At 39.6% G+C, this 18,922-nt stretch overlaps 1 protein-coding gene across 4 annotated transcripts in view; it reads left to right on the top strand.

The window, feature by feature from the left end:
• pot1 (protection of telomeres 1 homolog) overlaps window positions 1-18,922 on the top strand; it is a 64,313-nt gene that overhangs the window by 33,688 nt on the left and 11,703 nt on the right. For all 4 annotated transcript variants that reach the window (XM_051383488.1, XM_051383487.1, XM_051383490.1 and 1 more), the window contains one exon: window positions 101-256. In XM_051383488.1, coding sequence (XP_051239448.1) covers window positions 101-256 — 156 coding nt within the window. The remainder of the gene's footprint in view (window positions 1-100; window positions 257-18,922) is intronic.

The raw sequence follows: 18,922 nt of genomic DNA on the forward strand, positions 1-18,922 counted from the left end.
CATCACTTTTCTCTGTCTGTAAGGTTGAAAATATCTGTGTCCTGCGCTGGTCAGCAGAGTCTAAATCCCGTCATCTTTACATGTTTTTGTGTCTTTTCAGGTGTGGGATGGGACCCGGTGTCCTCACACTCTGCTGAAAGTGATAGTTGAGCCGAACGCCATAGAGGGGCCGACCTCCTTCTCTACAGAGATAGAGAACCTCATCGCTAACGTCCTCGTCTACGACAACCACGTGGAGTTCGCCAGGCAGCTGAAGGTCAGAGCTCGCTGAACATGATTTGCAGTGACACTACAGCTGAAAGTTAAAAAAATTTAAATGCATCATAACTCAAGTCTGACAGGCATCATACGCATAATTCAGGAATCAGCTGAACTTACTCCTTCCAGACACAGTTGTCCATCGCAGATAGGCATCCAAAAACCTGTTCAGAAATCAGAAGTAGCCTCTCCCTATAACCTCATGTTTTGCCTCTTAATCATTATGTTTAGACATTTTCTTCAGTATCACAGTAATCCATTGACTGTTGTTGAAAAAGATGGAATAACATACTTTTGAATGGAGGGGGACTTTAAGGTTCATGGTGACATTCAAGGTTTTATTCATTTCAAACAACAGAAAAGGAAGCAGTAATGACAAATAGTTTATATTCTTAACTTTTCATTCCATGGCGCCGTGTTCAAGTTCATCACCCAAAGCATGATGGGAACTCAAATGAAAACTTGAAAATTGTTCTTATATCCCTGAAACACTGTCCACTGACCATGTGTGGTACAACTGGCACGAAAATGGTGCATGTCTGTGTAGGCGAACTTGAACCAGTTGCACATCAAGTCCAAACTTAAAGTTCTGTGAAAATGTGAAACGTGTGTGTCTTTGTCTTGTACTTTTACACTACCTTGCTAAAGAAAAGAATGTTTGGGGTTCAGCTACTCTTGGCAAGGTAACGAGAGGATGTGAGATTGAGGTCAGAGTGTAATGTTTCTGAATCTTGGTTTTATGTGAATGAAAAGAAGACTATTTTCTGTTCCTTTCATTCATTATCCAGTGTTTAGTTATTACTGTGACCTCAGCCTCTGCTGATGAATCAGATCATTCACTTTGAGTAATTTTCTTTATGAAAAATCTCCAATTTCTCTGGTTTCAGCTTAATCTTCCCATTTGTATTTGTTTTTTGGGGGGTAATTTACAAAACTGTTTATTTTTTATATCTAAATGCGCTCAGGAATTCACATGAATAAAAAATGTACATGACCAGTTACTTTTGAATTTCACCATTCCAACCATGACATATCATCAGGTTTTTTTTGCCACTGTTGGCTAGCTAACGCTCCCTCGGATGCAGTGACACAAAATTGCTCATGTTTTGAACAAAAAGTGATGTGGGAGACAACCCTGCGCCAGGAAAAGCGCCAAAGTGTGTGTAGTGAAATATACCCCAGAATACATTAAATTTAGATTCATAAAGGCGGTAGGGGCTGAATGCTGTCACACCCACTTTTTCTTGGGTTGTTTTTGATTGTGGTTTTCTTTTCACTCATTTATTTTGGAAGGTGGTCCTTAGAAATGTTTTTAGAATCTGAAGTATGCCTAAAAAAGTTTTAGAAGCCCTGCTGTGTAAGACATGTCTATATCAGGCATACCGTCAGCCTATAAATAAAGTTTGTGAAAACAAATAAATGAAATGAAAGTAATTCAAAGTACTGGAGAAAGAACACGCACAGCCTCAGTCAACTTTACTGGTAAATAAAGGATAAAAACAGGCTGTGTCTGCTGAGCTTTCTCAGATTACGGAGTGAGACGGAGGGATTGTTTCTGATGTAAAACCTGCTGACTGTGCACAGATTTATCAGATAGAATAGGAATCAGTGAGCAACACAGTAGAGTTAGTTTTTCAGTTGGATGCTTGAACCATTGGGAATGATGGATAGTGGCTCTTGGAGTTGCATTTGTTTCTGTGCTTAATATGTATGCATAGTGAATGTTCAGAAGAAGATATATACTTTATTAATCCCCTATTGGGAAAATTCTTCTTTTCATACTTTTTTATTCTTTCACACACACAGCACTTGTGGACATGCAACAGGGAGAGAGATGGTGGAGTGATGGGCTCGCCACGTTGGCGGCGCCTGTTAGCAGTTTATTGGGGTTAGGTTGCCTTGCTCAAGGGCACCTTGGCAGTGCACAGGAGGTGAAACTGGCACCTCTCCAGCTACCAGTCCACACGCCATATTGTGGTCTGTGGGATTTGAGCCGGCGACCTTTCGGTTCCCAAGCCCTACACACTGAGCTACTGCCGCCCCTGTTCAGATTCACATAGTTTGAATTAATTTGTTTCCTTATTTCTTTATCTTCCCCTTTAATTCTAAAGCACTTTGAGCTGTGTGTGATGAACATGGTGGTGACATGTGACATCAAACAGAAAAGTACACTGAATAGACTTTAAAAATAACTTTTACCTTTTCCTTGACTCATGCCATCAAGTGCAATTTGTAATTTTTCGCCACCACAGGAACTTTTCTGGGAACCTTAACCTGCATTTTGACCAGCGGAATCAGTGTCTTAATTGAATTCCTGGCCCAAAAGAAGTCCCTGCTTCCCGGGGTAGTACTGAAGTTTTCCGTATTGATAATGAACATCAGTTGCTCCACAGTGTGTGTAAACGCTGTTGTTTTTTAATCCGTCATCTTCGGACTAATTTGTCTAGTCTTTTGGGGGCTTTTAGTTCAGGTGGAAAGATGTCGCACTGTAGAGAAACTGATGTTCATGAGTTTTGTTCTTATGTTACATAATTCCTGGAATTGTTTGGATGTGGCTTATATTATTTATTAGGAATATTATTATTTTCTATTATTGAGGTTGTCGTTTGCTTTGTGTTTTCAGTGATTACTGCAATCAAAATGAGAGTTATGAAATCTAGGACTGAGAATCTAATATCTGACCTAGTATGAAAAAGAAAATAACTGAAAGCTGACATAAAATATCTGGGCAACTTCATAATCTGACTGGTTTAAATCTGCATTTTTCCAGTTTTAGACTGAACTGAGCACAGTTATTATTCGGCTGTTTCTGTTTAGACAATTAACATTTGGGTATCAAATAATATCTTTTTGGTGTCAGTACTGTAACTTAGATATTGTATCAGCACTAGTATCTAAACATTTTGAACAGTACCTGTTGAGATTACAGTTCCCACTATTATTCGTTAATCCTGGGTAGCAACTTTTGCCATTGAAACTTTAACTTGACAGAAAACCAGCAGCTAATAAGACTGCACACGATGAGCTAGAAGGAAACTTTAAATCAAACCTCACAACAGCCACGGAGAATTGCGACTGACAATAAAGCACACACTTCTTTCTTTATGTTAACATTTATTTCACTCTTAATTCTAGAAAACAAACCATTTAGTTCTCTGCAGCTCGGAGTGCCTCCACCTCACCTCAGATCACACTGCACGCAATAATCACTGTGAAGTTTTATAAAGGAGGCAGTCAGAGATCTCAGTTTGCTCATTTCCATCTCGCTCGCCATCTCCTCCTCATTCTTTGGAAAGTAAAACGGCACCTTTGATCCACTTTGCTGCTCAGCTGTTGTCAGCGTAGCAGACACAGATTCACATTAGCATACAGCTGTGGAGCTCTGACACTCATTACACCTGTTTGTGTGCTTGTTTTTACATTTAGGAGTTTTACTTTACATTTACATTTTATATTGTTGTTACTTGGCACCTGTGGTGGTGAATCACAAAGAGTGAACATGTTGTGGTTTACACCGACTGCTCGACATCACCATGTTCCCAGATGTCAGACATTATGGTGACTGCAATGTAGTTATTACTTATAGAAGTGATGGACAGAGCTACCGAAATAAGACCAGAAAATAAAAAAATAAATGAACTAATTTTGTGATTCATAATCACCTAGATTAGGGCTATTCAACTACGTTTATCCAAGGGCCAGACATTTTCTAAGACACTGGGGGCTGGACTACAAAGGATGAATTACATTTTATTAGCCTTTATCAGTGTGAAGAGACTCTGAAAACCATTGAAACCATGCTGATAACTAGATACTTAAAGCTATAATATGTAACAAGTGTCTAAAAACACTATACCTAGCTATATATTTTGTTTAGTTGTGTATTAACATTATCCCAAATGTTTCCAACAATGTTCAGACTCATTTTATTCAGTTAACAGTGTGTTTCACCGGTCACCTGTCAATGGCGTTGTTCCCCCTTTGCGCATGCGTTAACAGTGTGGTTGTCTGCTAGAGGGTTGCTAGAGGCTTATGGTTAAAATCTGTAATTCCGAAAACGTAAACACAGAACGCAGACCTGACTGGCAGGAAATATGAATTATTTTTAACCGGTTTTGATGCTATTACGTTGCACCATTATTATGCATGTGATTACTGCTGGTAAATTCAGTTTAATACTACAGGTCACAGAATACTGAGGCAGCAAAACAAATTATTGTGGTTTTAATAAAGCGATCACGCAATAATTGGCTTTAACCCATCAATCTGTGAGCAACAGTGATCTGATTTTATGCGGCACACTGTGAATAGCGAAAGTGAAAGTAACTGGTAAAACTAAAAGATGGAGGTGCGCGGCATGTTGCCTGTCATCCCCCCACTCTCTCCCTTTTTCCTTTCACTCTTCAGCTATTACTATCAATTAAAGGCAATTAAAGGCAGTTAAATCCCCCCAAAAAATTGTAAAAAAGAAAAGCAGAAAATTACTGTTGTTTTGTAGACGCATTTTTAATGAATGGTAAAAGCATCAAGCTCACAGACACACATTGGATTCTTGTGAGGACTACAAATAAAAGTGAACTTGTTAAATGCTTTTTAACAAGCGACAAGTGAAGCCGGAAATGTTTGTGTTGGTGGCAATTCTGTGGGCTGGATGGGAAGGCTTGGCGGGCCGTACATGGCCCGCAGGCTTTCCAGTTGAAGACCACTGACCGAGATGTTATATGACCTCTGACTGTGTGTGTGGTTGTTGGTCAGAGGAACCGCCGCTACACAGATTCAGGTTAATTCTTGTTAGATTGGATGTAACACTGGACAAATCTAGCAAAGTCTTTTTTAGAAAGATTTCTCTTTGTCTGCTGTGACGTGTGTGTGTGTGTGTGTGTGTGTGTGTGTGTGTGTGTGTGTGTGTGTGTGTGTGTGTGTGTGTGTGTGTGTGTGTGTGTGTGTGTGTGTGTGTGTGTGTGTGTGTGACTGTAGCAGGGAAGCACATCCATCTTGATTCAGGTCTCTGAGACGTAAATTACATTGTGTCGGTAGCAAAGTCACATCAAATTACAAGACAAAAACACACACACACACACACACACACACTCTGTTATACTGTTATTTAGTTGCAGTTTCCCTGCTGTCGGTCCTGTTTTTCTCACACGTGTTTACTACAAAGCTCTGTTGGGCATATTGAATCATGAATGCATCGTTTTAGAACAATTCACAGTGCCACCAGTTTATAAAGAATTTCTCAGGCTTTTTATCTGTCTTTCATATTTGAAGGTCCAGTGTGTAACATCTGAAAGGATCTATTGGCAGACATGGAATATAATAGCCATAGCTATGTTTTCATTAGTGTATAATCACCTGCAAATAACACTCATATTCATTACCTTAGAATGAACCTTTTTTATGTATCTGAATAGGAGGACAAATAATTATGCAGCATATCTCAGTATAATGTGGTACAAAACCATCCCTAACTACTACCTCAATAATAAACGTATTACTTATACATATTTGTAAGTGACAAACTGTGACTCCAGCCTACTTAAATACACTGCATGTGTCTGGAGCAGAATGCGTCACATCTGCACCTGAAAACTCACACAAAAGCTTTAGTGAATGAGCCCCTACATGCAAACCCACTGCTATTATATTGGACGGATGGACGGACGGATGGATGGATCAAATAACTGTATTAAAAAAGGTCCCCTCCAGTGTATAAGCTCTGTATAGTTCTTGCAGTCATAGCCACAAATGCCTCTGCTTCTATTGCTTCTTTATGTTATTCTCGAAGCACCCGGAGGTCTTTATACTGATTTCCAATGTAGAAACAGGGTTGTCCTTTAAAGTGCTAAATCCTACACACTGGTCCTCGGCACCACTCGGTTTGGTATCGTTAGAAGCCCATTTTAATTATGATTAATTATTCTTAAAAGTCATAACACAAAAAAGTCTTATATTGGGGTTTGAATTAATAATGCTCATCCTGGATGGTGCCTGGCCTTAAATTTTGACTGCCATCTGGTAAGGAAAACCATTCTAGGCTTTGTAAAGTATTGTGCTGGATTAGACTGGTATGTGTGAACATCCACGTGAATTATTCACCCTTTATTCTGAAATAATTTGTCCTTAAAATTACAAGTGAGTTGCAACCACGAATAAAACCAAACAGGACAGATTGGCCTGTGGAGCTCCACAATTGCTGAGGTGACAGGAGAGAGCTTGAAGGAAACCGGCAGCTCATTTTATTTATTTATTTTACCATTTCCTTACAAGGTCGTCCACCCTGTAATAATCACAAATAACTCTCTTCTAACAGAATAAATCACTGATTATAACTATGGAACGGTACAATGGCTGAAGCGACAGGGGAGAGCTGGCAGGAAACCGGCAGCTCATTTGTCCTTTTCACCGTTTCCCTACAAGGACGTCCACCCTGTCACAAATAACTGTTCTAACAGGAGAAATCGCTGATTATAGTTATGGAAACCGCAGAGCAGAGCTAATCTCATACAACCACAGCTGCTTTTTCATTTAACACACAGGATTCTGAGTCTGTTTAATGATAAATGAGTTTCCATTGACCTCTGGGTAGTTTCAGTGCCTTTCTCTTGTTTCTTTACTCACTCTAATACATCTCTAATAGAGTTGTCTAGACGGCCACAAAACTTCTGCCAGATTTTTTTCTTTCAGAGACTCCTCTCCCCTGTGTTTGCTTGTAGAGGAATCTATCTTTCATCTTTCATGATATTTTCCCAGGAAGTCATACTTCTATAAATCTTGGGTACATCTTGGCATGTGCTGGCTTCCTAGACCCGTACTGAAGCTGATGAATGTCATTAAAATGTTTGTGTATCGTCCAGTCTTAGCTCAGTCTTGTATCTGTGTGTCTGAGCATCCCATTGATAAAACCAGCAATAGAAGTGCTGGGGTGATTTAAGTTTGTCTTCTTTTATATTTAATAGCTCAGCTTAATGTTTTGAAGTTGTTCAGAACAAACAATTGGAGCTTCTTCCTGTGGAGAATTCATCAGTGAGTTTTTAATGGTGATAGAAAATGACTGAAATTACTCTGATGCTATTCTTTCTATTTGCTTTATTTACCAATCATTTGCCTAAGTGAACTTAATTTCTTCTCATTCATTTTCCTAATTATCGCTGTATGAAGTGATCATCTGTCAGTTGTTATAGAGTCTGTTAAATGTTGAGCCTGTGAGGCTGAGCAGGGTCTATTTTTCTGTTTTACAATGAACAACTCTCCACTCTGTGCTCGTGACGCACATCTACACTCGACCTCGGAGGCATTAAAGAGCTCTTCACAGTCAGACTGAGACGGTTCATTACACAGAATATCTTTAACCACGTCTGAATGCTGTAAATACACTTCATCATCATATTATTTAACTTAAAACAACAGTCGAGATAATGAGTTTGAAGTTATGTGTTGAATGAGATCATCTGGAGGTCACTGCATTATTCACAGCTTAGTGCAACGTTAAAGTGGAGCAAAAGCTATCATGACATTGACCTCAGAACTGGAGGAGAGTTCTCTGTATAGTTTTGCGGTACACGTTTGAAGCACACTTACAGTTTTGAAACAGATATTTGCGATCAGACACCAAGTCAGCATTCACATATCACAAGATATTTACACAGTACCAATCAGGTTGTTCAACCTTGCGTTTTAATGTATGTTTGCAAACCAAAAACCTAACTAACTGTGATTGGAAAAAATAAATGAACGTGTTTAATGATGTAACAGATGGGACAAATGAGACACAGGGCGGCTGCATCCACATGTGTGAGATGAATGATCTGAGTCAACAGCACAGGCTGAGGTCACTGTAACAACAAAAGCAAACAGAAAGATGAAAACAGAAACAAGGAAATATTTAGTGTCAGCGTAAACAAACAAAAAGCGTAAACACACAGCCAGTTACTCAAACTCGCCATCCTTTCATCACCTCACCAAAATTAGCTGAACCCAAAACCAGACTACCCTGCTGAGCAGTTGCATTAAAAGGAAAACAAAATAAAACATTAGGAAATTTGTCTCTGTTTTGGACTTGGTATTCATTTTCCTGTGCAATAAAGTAAATGTAAATTAATTACCGCATAGTGAGAAGCAAAAAGTGAAATTGTTAGTAGTTGCATGTGCAACAATTTTCCTTTGTTACCACACTTCAAAGATCGAAGATAAAGTTCGTTTAGACGGGACAATAATTCATATTATCACATTTTGGTGAAACTGCCTTGTGATATTTTGTTAGATGTAATAATGGATATGATAACTGTCAGAAGACAGTTCATTGCATTTAACATCACTGTGAATATTTGTATGTGATTATGCATGCATTTGGGATATTGTGACATAGGTCACTATAGGAAAAGTGTTCCATTAATGTTAAGATAATAACTGTGTGCTACTGCCAGTATCCCGGAATATCCTATTTAGGATTGTTTTTTGGACTACTCCTGAATAGATCAGGTTTTTTGGAGTCTCCCCATAAGGACTGTGTTTTGGGAATATCCCAATTAGGGATCAGGTTTTTGGTGTATCGTGGTTAGCCTCGAGTTTCTGGCGTATCAAGTTTAGCCTCGAGTTTCCGCAGTAGCATGGTTAGGGTTTGGTTCTTGGAGTCTCCTGGATAGGATAGGATAGGCTAGGATAGGGGTTTTCAAGTATCCCTAATAGGATCAGGAGTATTGAGTTTAAGATCGTGCTTTTGCAGTATCCCATTAGGATTGGTTTTTGGTGTACCATGGATAGGACTTGGTTTTTAGGAGTATCCAGGATGGAATAAGAGTATCCCTGATAGGGTATACTGTTTTGGACTGAGGTTTTTTGAAAATCCCAGTGAGGCCTGGGAGTGTTAGCCTCGAGTTTCTGGCGTATCAAGTTTAGATATCAAGAGGCAGAGCGGGTCGTTCCTAAATCGGAAGGTTGCGGGTTCGATCCCCAGCCCCTGGTGCCACATGTCGAAGTATCCTTGAGCAAGATACTGAACCCCAAGTTGCTCCCGATGCCGTGCATCGGTGTGTGAATGTGTATGAATGTTAGTTTCTGTTCGATGGACTTTGCCATCACTGAGTGAATGTGTGTGAAAGGGTGAATGTGGCACGTAGTGTAAAAGCGCTTTGAGTGGTCGGAAGACTAGAAAGGCACTATACAAGTACAGGTCCATTTACCATTTACCATTTGTACTGCAGAGTCAGTAAAATATATGTATAGTTTTGTCTCTTTAAGTTAAAGCTTCTAGTTTGGGAGTTAAAGTTGATTGCGGACATATTATTGCATGCAGATGAAGTAGCTTTACCTGCTGACAATGGAAAAAATGGTGAACATTGTGGCAGAATGGTACTGTAAATGGAGACTAGTGGTAAAGCAAGACAAAACACAAATAGTACATTTTAGTCAACAATCATTGGAGATAAGTTAAGTTGTTTTTAACTGTTTTTGTTTTGTTTCAACAGTACTGTCATATACGGATCAGTATATTGACTTAACACTGGATGAACACATGACATTTATAGAAGCTGTCAGTGTCCCTGCTCAGTCAGTGGGTAGATCACTGGGAACTGTACTAAACAAAGTTAAACAATGTGGTAATCTGGGATCCCATACATGTACACAACCCTATAATTCATTCGTGTGTGTCCTGTGTCTGACTCGGCTTCCGGTGTCTGGGGTTTCTGTGAACATACAGGCTGTAATACTGTGCATCATAGAGTCCATAAATCTACTTCAGTTTCGGCTATTCGTGGAGATATTGGATGGGAACCTCCAAACATTACACCGTTCAGCCTGGGCATCCTGGTGGCCATCCATGCAGTCACACAAACTACTCTGAACTCTAAATAGTGAAGAGGGATTCTTTCAAAACACATAAAGCATGTAAGTAAAGCTCAGAATGATGTATCATGGGTAAAATGTCCCTTTGATTAGATTTTCTTATTTTCACAGGTGTCTCTTAACACCCGTCAGTCAGTTCACCTCACAGAGTGTGGCGCACAGTGAGAGTCTTTCCACTAAAGAAGTGTTTGAACAGGAATATTTTCCCCAATTACCAGGCTGAATCATCAGTGATATTGTGTGAAATCGACTGAGGCGTTTCCGCGAGAAGAAGGCCATTAGGAGAGAAAGGAGCCCATTATGATGAAAAGAGAAGCTGAGAACAAGAGAGCAAGGAGGAGAAGGACGAGGAAGAGTGCTGCAGTCTGTGTGTGTGTTGCCTCCTCCATCACTGATTCTCTCAGAAACCGGCACACACAGATAAAACATGTATTTAAATGGTACTTGTTTCAGAAGGGAAAAAACATTGTGCAGACTTAATCAAAGCAACAAAATGTCAGTCTGTCACCACTTTCATTAACAGACAGCGTATACATCTGTATGCACAAGGAGATGACAAGCATGTCAAATATGTTGCACTGTGTGCTCTTCTGTACATGTTTATGTGTGCATAAGCTTTGTGCCTCTCATGGCCGCATTGGTCTGGCCCAAATACAGCAGTTAATTACTGTCCACCACCAGTGCAGCCCAGATCTAGTAGCCTGGTAAGAGTACATGTGCTCCTTGGGAAAAAAGTTAGTATCAAGCTCTGTTCACATAACATACATTTCACACTGGGGCTGCACAATTAATCGAAATATTATTGAAAGTATCAAGTGCAATATGCAAATCACGGAAGCAATATGCAAATTGCAGAGCTGTAATGTTTTGATAAAGGTCAACTGTGTGTCAAAACAGCATTTTAATGAAGTGCTGTAGTGCTGCCGAGGTGCCCTGGTCTACAAATCTTGTTCTCCAGATTTAAAAAAAACATGTTTGTTTCGTACAGACCCCCCAAAATCTCACATCATCATGATATAAATAGGGTTTTTTTTGTTGTGAAAATTCAATTTGTGATGCAAACATAACCATTCCCACATACGCAATATCGGTTAAAAATAATTGCAATATGATGTTTTTACCATATCGTGCAGCCCTATTTCACACACAAATTTCATCATTTGCCCAATGCCTTGAGAATCCATGCAGACGTCTGTATAGACAGCCCAAAATGAATGACCATGCAGACTGTCCATGCCTAAAAATGAACAGACTTTATGTGTGAAAATGTCTTCCTGTGCATACACCCAAGAAGTTCTTGAGCTCTGCTCTCTGCACTGAATTTTTTAACACGTCCTCGTACCTAAACGACTAAATAGGCTGATTGCCAGTGACTCCCTCAACGACATACATGACCATTGGAGAGTACCAGACATTCATTGTCACATGGTTAACTTGGTTAAGTAGCTTACATAATTTAATTTAAAATAACTCAACGCTGACTTGGTTTTGTGCTGCGCACGAACAGCCGTCTCTGGGGTGAAAGTCTGGGTGTGTTTGACACATCCATCCACCCCGTTCTCCTCCCTATGTGGACACTCCTAATACTATGTCACATTATTTCTCCCTTTCCTCCTGTCATAAGTACTACAGCCACTAGAGGTTGCCAACTAACAATAAACGTAAATACGAGTTATTATAAGCTGCTCGCCCTTTTCTGATGAGGACGGGCTGTATTTTTTTGTGTTAGCTACTGTAACTTAACCAACGGAAGCACATGCGGTCTATGTGATATGATATAAACGGACTTGCATAAGAACAGTACACACTCATAACGTATTTTACATTGCTGTTAATCCAAATGGAAAGGACACTGCACTGCCTCTGTCTGCACTCCATTTAGGCCGGTTTCTCCAGCTAAACTTTCATTAGCTCATATTTTTTCCTGTGTTTTCTCCCTCTTGCCTGTTTCCAGCCTCAGAGTCACTTGCCAATATTCGCCCCCGCACTGTCTCCTAACTGCTCCTGTCTCTTCCCTTCCATTTCTCCATTTCTTATTTTCAGTTTCTTCTGACTCTACCATTCTTAATTCATTCATTTTTCTCCCTGTCTCTCTCCCCCCAGTCCTTCTGTCACTGCATCAGCAGAATCTCCAGCACAGATGTTTACCTGTTTTTTCTCTACATACCCCTCATTTTCACTTCCTGCTGAACCTGCAGACGTCTGCACAGTCCTCGTCCCTGAAGGCTCACTCAGGAACTTAAAAAGTAAATATCTGTAATTTGTACAAAACATATTCTAAACACCACAGTAAGAGTTAACATGGATGTTCAGGAATATTTGTGAATTAAAAACAGGCTATGTAACACTTCTTTTTAGCCATGTGTGTTTAGGCAATATTGGTTGGTCAGTCATGCCACTACTTCGGTCCAGACTGAAATATTTCAGGCTTCAGTTAATGTAATTATTTAATCCTAAACTAGTGTTTTGAGACTGAATAACTTCCACATTCACACAGGCTACCCTTATCTTTTAAAGGGGCGACAGCCAAATGTGATTAGTCCAAACATCTCTGCTTACACTGTCTGTAACCCTGTTTCCATCCAAATGTATCGTAAAATTTAATTTAAAAAGAAAATGGGAATGAACGCTTGTTGTGGAGTTCGTTCACGAAAAAGCAGTAGATTGTCCAATCGAAAAACTCGAAGAAAAAGGTACAAAAAGATTATGTAATTAAAAGAGCGCCAGTCGAACCTCAAACCGTGAAAAACAATGTCGAAAACAGTGTAAATGTGACATTTCTGTTTGTTTCTTGGGGAGAGATGAGGAGACTGACTGAGCAGAAACAGCTGACCAGTCATGTGAGTTAAATATTAGCTACATCATAACTTATTAGAAAAAAGTGTTGAACATTAAGCGCAAAAACCACCTCAAGCCAGCATTTAAATGTTTTGCTCAAATTGAGGTTTTTTTTTTTTTTTTAATTTTGCCCTTTCCATCAACCTTTTCTAATGCGATACTGCAGGATGTGTGTAAAAATACATTGATTGAAGCATGGTTAGTGTAAAAGCATTTAATTTAACCCTGCCAGCAATGGCGGCGTTGGGCAAAGGTTGGTTTCCACCCAAATAAGAAAGAAAACTGAACAATATGAAGATCCTCAGCCAAGGGTTTGAAATTAATATTAGAAGGGTGCGAGGGCTAAGTCCAGAAGGGGGAGTGTATGGATTCAGCCATTGTAGTTCATAACTGCATCTTTTGTTTTCTTTAATAGCCACATCCTGAAATATTGCGCAGAAAGTTTGAGCCATTGATTGTTGTGTTCACATTGTCATCGTGATCTCCGCAGTCTGTGTTCAGCTCAGACAGCTTCCGCTCATTATCTCATTTTTAGCACTCATGGTCGACTGAGTACACATTTCCATGTCATTGAATGTTTTTGGGGGGTTGCGCACTAATGCAGTGCTCTCTTTACTCCCACACTATTTCCTATTTAGTGAACACAGCTCTGAGGAAAATGAGACTTCATGTCAGCCCGCGGGCTCAAATCTCCTCCACAAACCACCGACCGCAACGGAAATGCTGCTTCTCCTGGCGCTTGAGGAGTCAGCAGAACATCACTCAAACAACTGAGAGTTCAGATCCACATTCACACTGATGCTTCATTACACAGCTCTCGTTTGTGTGTGCTTCATCTCATGCGCAGATCATTTATTCAGATAATACAGCTTTGGTCAGATGTATCTCTTTGTGAATGTGAGTGGGTGTAATGCCTAATCTGAGGAGCAGAGTTTAAAAACAGCTTTTATTTCCCTGCATTGTCCTTTGTCAGATTGTCTGACAGTCTGTTCTTTTGGCTCTTGATCAATCGTTTGATCAGAAAAACATGTTATGTTAATGTAGAGTAAATCAGTAAAGTAAAGTCTGCTCTCCAGTTGGAGTAATATATTCTGCTGCTGAAGGTTTTTTAAAGTTGTGAGGGACGGGATTTCCCTGGCAGCCATCTGACTGAGGCGGCCTCGATGACCGCCTCAACCTCCTTCTATTATTCATGAAGAGAGATAAGGAACCAGAGAGGCACAGCAAAGATCCTCTCTGAACACTCAGTAATACAGTAAATAAAGTAGTGGTTTATTTAGTGTTTTCGTCACGTTAAGTATTAATGAACACAATGAATCTTACTCAAATAGAAAGCTTTATTTGATTAGAAAATCTCATTGACATCAAGATCTGTTACAAGAGAGCCCTGAGAACAAAATACATCATCACAACTAGACAACTTTTATACTCATAAGTCCGTCAGAGGAACAAATGTCTCTAACTCAGTTTGTCCTCCAGTTCTTCTAACTAATAGAATAATTAATCAGGTTTGCTGATATCTTGACCATCTGACGTTTTCATATAACTCACAGTGGTTATATTTTGGAAAATGATTTCATGGTATTTGTCTGTGATCAGATGAAACCTTCTGGAGCTTTTGATCATATCACATGATGTTCATCAACAGATAGTATGCCCAGTTTTCACAGAATTGTAGATGTTTTTTCTGAGCACTTTAAGGGTTTCTTGTCTGTGTTGGCTTGAAAGTCAAAGGTTCCAAGATCAACAGTTTATTTTGAAGTTCAGCTTTTAAACCAACAGGGACAAGAAGTCCTGAAAGTTTCTCCAATCACCCATGTTGTCTTGCTGGGTCACAGGGTCTGCCTTAAATTGGTCAAATTTAAAAAAAAAAGAAAGATACTTGTTGAGTGAGACTTTGTATATTTGCAAAATAAACCTGTCAGTGCCCTCTTGTGGACAGAGTATGTAATGCAGGTTTTTCCACAATGATTTTTAGTGCAGACGTTCTGCATCGCCTGAATTAATGAGCACTTCCTTTAATGACTCAGACATTTTTTCACTTTTGTGAAATAAAATATCAGGCTTATTCAGCTACATCACAAAGCAAATATCACATAATTAATGCAGTGATTGTTTTAGATGTCATCTTGTATTCATAAGAAGATTGATAAGTTGAGGTGCATTGCAAACTGTTTGATTCAGCTCTTGTTGGGAGCTCTTATTGCCTTTAACTGATAGTGACAGCAAAGGAGAGAGAGAGAGAGAGAGAACCAATTTCCTGGGAGACTGTAATGAAGACATTGTTTCTGAATTATCTCAAACATATCTCTGATATTTCTCTACTGACATTTCTTATTTACCAAAATACTGATATATTAGTGATAACATAAAATAGGTATTGCCTGTGTCTGTTGGTCTCTAGTATTGATTAATTAATTTAAACATAAGTGACAGATTGTTCAGTAATGAAAATAGTCTGTATATCTCCTACTTGATTTTTTTTTTTTATGTCTCAGAGTCCAGTTGTGGTAGTTAATCTGAAATGAGGTGTACTTCAGTCGGTCACATCCCCTGTTCCCCAACTAGTTGATTTTACAGCACAAAGAGCCCCGCTGTCGAGTTAGGCTGTATCTGTCTGGCTTTTAAAGCCCATTTCCTGCTGCTCCATAAAGAAGCCAGTGTGAAATGAACAGTTTCTTCTTCTCAGTGAGGGCACAAGTTTTTTGGCTGCTTTATTGAGCCTCAGCTTGACGAGAAGCCGTGGAAGCCCAAAGCAATCTTTTGAATTCTAAGGAATCCCTTTTTACTGAGCAGCCGAGCAGCACTAATACCATGAGACAGCGGCAACGGCGTCTTGGCTGTCTGGCGGTGGGCGGACGGTAGAGTGTTTAGTTTTCATACAGATCAAGTACTTACAGAAGCCGCCACTGGCTGCTCCACTCCGTTCCCTCAGCCTCTTTAAAAAGGAAATGGTTTGCTTGCAGGGAAGCTGCAGGGAGCCATTTTTTGTCAGACGCCAATCGCTCTAAGAGCTGTGGACCAGTCTGTCCCACAGTCCCTGAACGCCCCTGTGCACATGCTGATGGTCATAATGTGCCCATTATACTAAATGTGGTCTAAGCTTAAAGGAGCTGATTGCTTAAAGAGCTCAAAAAGTTGGTCACAAAGCTCTAACAATACTGATGATTCCCCTACTGTTGGTTGCTGTGCCAACTGTCATAGTAATTTAAGCCATGAGGTGTTTTCTCTTTTCTCCAGGGCTTTAATTCTCTTTAAAAAGGAAATATTCTTAGACAGTCTTGTTCTAATGAAGAAATTATCTTAATCTCACACATAAAGTAGAGATGTCTCTCTCTTGATTATACCATGCTTTAATGAAGCTTCTGTATTTTTGTAAAAGTTTATAAATAAATCTGTAGCATTTATTATTTTATTTTTATCACCTGTCTTGGTCCAATCACCTGCACGAAATTGCCAATATGATGAGTTTTTTTTATCGATGTCAAACAGATACTCTTTTTGATACCTTTACTTAAAGTAACATAAAAACAAATTTCTAACCACCTATTGATGAATTCACCCTGACATCTGAGCTTTAGAAAAATTGTCAGCAAGACTCAAAAGTGCTGTCAAACGATTAAAATATTAATCAATAATTAATTAATATTAATCACATTGTCATCGTTAACTCGCAATTAATCGCACATTTTTATCTATTCTAAATGTCCCTTTTTGTCCCATTATTTTTTCTCATTTTAATGCTCTTATCAACATGGAAAAGCGGATTGGCTTGCTTTGTGCAAATGTTGTTTTTATTGAAAACAACATAGGCATATACTGTAGTGTTCAATTTCACACTAACATTCTCACTTGGCGCAAATAATCTCTCACACAATGTAACACTGTCCATCAATAAAAGGGTGAAAAAAATACTTCACACAAACAGCCCCTTCAACAGCCCTTTCTAAGGGATGAAAACAGGGCGATACAAAATAAAATTACAAAGTGCCCATGTAAGGTAAACTAGGACTCAGCCTATAGTGCAGTTAAACCATGGCTTAATACTTTTCTCAAGTTTGCTTTGAACATAGCAGTCAGGTTACTGCTCTTTATTCACCAGAGGCTCAACCCAGCCTCTTATTTCAGAAAGAATGAACAGTAATGGTTACCAATAAAAGGTAAGCCTACTACTTCCTTGCTTTGAGCCAGTTACTCAATCAGACAAGCCTGTTGACATTTTCAGACAACAAGGAATCCATCCATTTCGGCGTCTCATGCTCGCCATCTGCTCAAAACGTAACTTCTACTACTCTTAAACAAGTGTGTTTAAGTGTGTGTGCCTGTTGTTTTGTTTCCGGTCTTGCTAGATCCGGTGTGGTGTTGTAGTTTTTCTAACGTTACTACAGCATGTGAAAAAAACTACAAAGCATGCTAGGCATTAATCTCGCGATAAAAAAATTGACGCCGTTAAAATGGGTTTGCGTTTACGCCTTTAATAATGCGTTAAACTGACAGCACTACTCAAAAGTATACATAATCTGTAGTTTATGGGCTAAAATTTGCCCACAACCACACACATTAAACAGCGGTATTGTCCTTTAATTTCAAACAGTATTCACTTGCTCTTGTTTAGTTTCACTAATTTAAGATCAATATGTTAGATGCTAATGCCAGTACAATATCTGAGTTTCAGTTCCAATACTAAAACAATCCTTTCTCCGATATCTGAGGAATATAAACTTGTTTCTCTACAAACCACTGAAAAAAGCCATAAATGTCAGATGTGAAAATTTGTCACAAACACAAGCAGCTGTATGAAATACAACCCAAAACTGGAAAAATGCGTATTTTAAATCATTAAATATCTAATCAAAGAATAAGCAAACAGAATTATGAATCCTACCCAACATTCAATGCCATTTTCAGTCAGTACTAAAAAGGTGTTGAGGTTCGGCACACAGTCCTTTTCAGATAACCATACAAAAACATTCATTGAAATGGAGATATAATCAACCTTTTTGTCTCTTAACAAAGACTGTAGCTATTTTTTTGTGGACGTAACCATGTATTTAGCTAACTTCCCCAATCCTGACTCCAAATCTCCGATGGGTCGCCAGTTGGTGGAACCAGATCTATCTGCGTCTCTGAAAAACCGAATAAAATTATAAACGCAACACTTTTGTTTTTGCCCCCATTCATCATGAGCTGAACTCAAAGAGCTAAGACTTTCTCTATGTACACAAAAGGCCTATTTCTCTCAAATATTGTTCACAAATCTGTCAAAATCTGTGTTAGTGAGCACTACTCCTTTGCTGAGATAATCCATCCACCTCACAGGTGTGGCATATCAAGATGCTGATCAGACAGCATGGGTATTGCACAGGTGTGCCTTAGGCTGGCCACAATAAAAGGCCACTCGAAAATGTGCAGTTCCATCACACAGCACAATGCCACAGATGTTGCAAGTTTTGAGGGAGCGTGCAATTGGCATGCTGACTGCAGGAATGTCCACCAGAGCTGTTGCCTGTGAATTGAATGTTCATTTTTCTACCATAAGCCGTCTCCAAAGGCGTTTCAGAGAATTTGGCAGTACATCCAACCGGCCTCACAACTGCAGACCATGTGTAACCACACCAGCCCAGGACCTCCACATCCAGCATCTTCACCTCCAAGATCGTCTGAGACCAGCCACCCGGACAGCTGCTGCAACAATCAGTTTGCATAACCAAAGAATTTCTGCACAAACTGTCAGGAACCGTCTCAGGGAAGCTCATCTGCATGCTCGTCGTCCTCATTGGGGTCTCGACCTGACTGCAGTTTGTCATCGTAACCGACTTGAGTGGGCACATGCTCACATTCGATGGTGTCTGGAACTTTGGAGAGGTGTTCTCTTCACAGATGAATCCCAGTTGTCACTGTACAGGGCAGACGGCAGACAGCGTGTATGGTGTTGTGTGGGTGAGCGGTTTGCTGATGTCAACGTTGTAGATCGAGTGGC

The sequence above is a fragment of the Dicentrarchus labrax genome, unplaced genomic scaffold (assembly GCF_905237075.1).
Source record: "Dicentrarchus labrax unplaced genomic scaffold, dlabrax2021, whole genome shotgun sequence".
Classification (NCBI taxonomy): domain Eukaryota; kingdom Metazoa; phylum Chordata; class Actinopteri; family Moronidae; genus Dicentrarchus; species Dicentrarchus labrax.